The following is a 4,541-nucleotide window of genomic DNA, read 5'->3' on the forward strand; positions in this document are numbered from 1 at the left end:
TTTTTTATCATATCAAAAAATAGCTCGTATGTGTTATAAAATAAAAAAATGACGATCAGGAATTCAAAGTAAAACAAAGTAAAAACCCTGATTTATTATAGTAAACTATAAATAAGTGTAGTAAGCTATAGTGAACTACTGTCCTTTTTGTTATGTAAATTCTTTGAAAGTTATAATCTCCTTTGGCGGCTCTTACATGGAGTACAATGTATCAATAAACAAGATTAAAAGAAAAAGCTTCCTTGAATAATTTATTAGCTTACACACAAAAATACATCTACTTGTTCCCTTACCTCCGTAGGTCCATTCTGAGAAAAGGCTGCCATTTTGATCACACACATTCACATCTGTTTTTTCGTTCAAGTCCTTTGAAGCGTCCACCACCACAACATAGAAAGCTCTCCTGGTCAGGTAAATCTGGTGACATGCGTAGTAGACACACTGGCCTCCAAAATCAAAGAACGTCAACGTCTTTGATGGTTTCCCCTCAAACTCGTACTTTGTATTCAGGGATGTAGCTATCAACGTTTTAAAAGACAGATTACAACTAAATCATTCAACAAATTTACAATTTCATTTACTTTGTGGGAAAACATAGGACAAAATTCCTTTGGTGTATTAATGTGGCATGTAGAAGTATACGTATTTATGCCACACGTTATATAAAACAGACTATTTCACCCAGCATATCAAAGCATGTATTCTTTAACAAGGTACATTTTAGTGATTTGTTTTCATCAATAATCTCAAAAACTTCTTCATGGACATCCAAGACTTCCGTTGATTTCACGTTCATTATTTCCTCCTAACTACACCTTAGCAGACGTTTGAGTAGCGTGGTTTTCCCCGCCCCAGCACATCCTACAATCATCCCCCGGGCATGGTGGACTGTGTGTGTTCCTCTCTTAGCGTAATCCACATACCGCTCTCTGGCCTCCTGGTCCCAAAATAGTACCTCTCTTGGTACACCCACTGTCATATTATGAAAAAATTACAAACAAGTTTAAACTTAATTAAAACATGAAGTAGGATAACTGTAATATTCTTTACAAAAATCAAGGGCTAAGTTTTAACGACTGATTATTTTTACATTATTAAATAATGTATTTTCAAGATCAATAAAATAAAGGACAATATAGAAAATTTGACTCCTTATGTGATCTAAAAACCAGAACAGTTGTAATAATTTGTAGTTAAGAACAAAAAATGGTGCTTTCTCTAAAGCTAACTTGTATTCAAAGCTTAATAGAAAGCTATTAGAGGGTGAAGAAGTAGGGTCATTTTCCCGAATTTCCTCAATCTGGTAGAATTTCATCTTGTTTGAGATACTTGTTTCTTCGGAAAACAAGAAGCAGAAGGTATCTACCTGAGATTTTTACACAATAACTGCATCTATTGATAGTTTATAAAATATTTAAATTTGGTAGATAGACATTCATTGAAAATTGCTTAAATGAAAGATGCTCCATCTGAATCATTCTTTTAAGTTTTGACATATATAATCATTTTCATCGCTCTATTAAAGAATCAACTGTGGTGAAAAAAGACATATAATAGTGAATTACATAATTATTGAAAAAAAAACTTTTATGAATTGCCTAAAATATCGATACAATTCATTTAAACATTAAAGACAATTTCAGAGCTAACTCATCATTTTTATGTTTGTATGAAAATGGATCTGTTAAAAACAGAAGGTATATACTAGTAATAAAATCAGTTCATGGTTTTAAAAGATTATATTTTGGAAAGAAGCAGAGCACTAATTAGGTATTTAAACAGCAATTAAAAGTCTAACAATCTAACGGACTGACCAATTACTCGGTCGGATACTAATCTGGAGAGCATTAACTCTCTGAGTCAGCTATAGTAGGTAGCTGAAATTGTTAAACTTCAAAAATATCTTTACTTTTTGTCAAATTAAAATTTAAGGATAAATTATTCAAAATCACATAAAATCTAAAGTCTTCCAGACAAACTGATCTAATGTTTCCTAACAATCCTAAAAATTGTAAACGGGCATTTAATAAAAAGATTTCTCTTAATTTTTTATGTAAATTAAAGGAAATCCGAAAATAATCCTTTCCTTTTTTCCCTTTCACGGATAAGAGAGCTCCTAATTTAACAAGCTATATGAACAGCATACATTTACTATAGTTAACCTGAACTTCTGTAAGTCTACAATTTCTTCTGCAAACATTCAGCTTTTAAATGTGAATCAGGAAAAAAACATACTCACAGCGTTCACAAACACTATCATGGACATTTTCATCTGAAATGGTGCAATGGCTGATGATATTCATCTGTAGTTTGTCAATAAGAGCATTTATTATTTTCTCTGGTCTGTATGGTACATACAGACATCTTTCTTTCTCATTTTTCTCATACTCCCAGGATCTGCAGTATTCTAAAATGACGTCGCTCGAAGCCTCAGTCAAGAAAAACTCCAGATCATCATCCTCCAATAAACATTCGGTGACGAATGTATACATGACTTCATGTCTTGTGTCTTCTGATGCAAATGTTGTGAAACCTGCCTCTGTTTTTATCACATCCGTAGAAACATTTGCCAAAGTAACATCAGCAGAATGTGGAAAATATTTCTTTTTGAGTTTCTCCAAAAGCTTTTGAAAGCGATAATCTCTGTCTTTTGTTGTGTAATTCTTCAAAAGCAGCAGGCAGTACAAAACACATCTGACTTTATCTGGAAAACTATGGTATCCACCTAGAACGTTTTGGTACAAGAGTGTATATAAATCAAAGAAAACGAAATGTCATCAGCTTATCAAAAATGGGAATATATCGCATCTTTTGTTTAAAATACATTCTGTAAGTCACCGATTTAAATTCACTAAAAAAGAATTATTCCATTCACATATTGAAATGAAAATGTGCAAAATGAAAATGCATATCGTGTTCTTGAATCCAATGAATTGATAGTCATAAACAATATAGGCAAAACATAATGGGTATATCAATATATAATCATTGCATGTAATTGAGTCTAACTTTGAAAATTTTCACTCAGAGAAAACCATTGTCAGTGTTTTCGAGAAGTGAAAATTTTCAATGTTACACTCAACAATATGCAATATTTTTTTTTTATTATACTGAATGTTTTATACAAATACATATAACAGTGAACCGTGCGTGCATAAACTCTGTGCAGTCGCGTTTTTTTTTTTTTTTTTGGAATATCACCCGTTGTCAAGCAATGTTTACTGTTGCGACGCTGGGGGACGTGGCTTCATTATTCAGCGGTTAATAGTGCTTTTTACCAAATGTTTCTCGCCCAATCAGATTCAACTAATTTACATGACAGTATAATATTGCAAACTATCTAACAGAAGTTAATTGTAAAAAAACAAAATTGAAGTCATCCCCTAATTTATCATAAAGCTGTGTTGTTACGATTATTAAAGCTATATTTAGTTAAATATTAAAATATGATACTTATTTGCCAGAGTCTGTTGAAGTTACTATTGTTAAATGATATTACGTTGTCAATATTTCGAAAAATTAAATGCAACAGCAAGGTTTCTTTCTTTTCTGATTCTGATACGTATGAAAATAAAAATAAGCACAAATACGCTTGGTAACCAATAGGAATTCCAATAGAGTTTTTGAAATTTGTTCTCCGATAGAATGTACCCTGAAGATACCCATTACTTTCAATTAGAAATTCAAACATCAAGTAATTAATTTAGGCAAACGTATAATAATTTTTTTAGAAAATTAAGTATTTTGTGACGAAAAAATAGACTCATCACTTCAGATTCAGAATAAGTATTCCAGTAAAATCAGATTTCCTACCCGGTTTTCTGTAAGCTTTGTTGTTAATGATAAATAAAATCGGTATGTGGATAGCGGCCTATGCAGGATCTGGCGAACTCAGATCTCCAAAATCTGTAATTCCATGTTACTTGTGCACTCTTCTGTGGATCTCCTCTGCTATGTACTAGCTCACCAGTTTCTTGATGCTCCAAAAGAAACTGTTTCCTCTCATCCATCCCTTGTTTTGAAATGCTTTCAGGTATGTTAACTACAAATATGGAAACACTTGCAGAAATTGAAATATAATTTATTATTGAGTTAACACATGTATGTCACAGGCAATTTTTATTCACACAGTAAAATGTAGCAATACTGTAAATATTTTTTTATTTGCAAGAACTTTATTTTTGCGTACATTCAATTAAGGGAGCAGACCGGTATGCTCGCCAAAATTTCATTCTCGCATATAAAAGATCTGTCTTAAGATTATCTAAAGCATTGACCACAATTCGTGAAATTTTAAAAATCAATGACTATCTTGCAAAAAATAACGTGTCGCGAAAATTAAGTGATTTAAAGTACCATCGAAAAAAAAGTTTAAAATAATCACTACTAAATTACGCAATACAGTTAAGGTGCGCAATGGAAATATCGACTAAATTTTGTATTTAAAAATGTATTCGTAATTGGGATGGCGATTATTTTTAGTTCATCATATATATCGGATAATTGTAATTATGATTGAAAACTACGTATCGAGAACGATT

The 4,541-nt window shown here is 31.7% G+C and overlaps 1 protein-coding gene across 1 annotated transcript; it reads right to left on the reverse strand.

Moving 5' to 3' along the window:
• Positions 1-299: 299 nt before the first annotated feature.
• Positions 300-3,666, reverse strand: LOC134261157 (uncharacterized). Its single transcript, XM_062743611.1, has 4 exons — positions 3,663-3,666; positions 2,240-2,725; positions 718-972; positions 300-518 (listed from the first exon to the last, which is right to left on the reverse strand). The coding sequence occupies exons 1-3, from the start codon at positions 3,664-3,666 to the stop codon at positions 806-808; spliced, it is 657 nt and encodes a 218-aa protein (XP_062599595.1). The 3' UTR covers positions 300-518; positions 718-805.
• Between the last annotated feature and the right edge of the window lie 875 nt (positions 3,667-4,541).

Source organism: Saccostrea cucullata, unplaced genomic scaffold (assembly GCF_032062105.1).
Source record: "Saccostrea cucullata isolate Sc308-1 unplaced genomic scaffold, CSIRO_AGI_Scuc_v1 ctg2542, whole genome shotgun sequence".
Taxonomy (NCBI): Eukaryota; Metazoa; Mollusca; class Bivalvia; order Ostreida; family Ostreidae; genus Saccostrea; species Saccostrea cuccullata.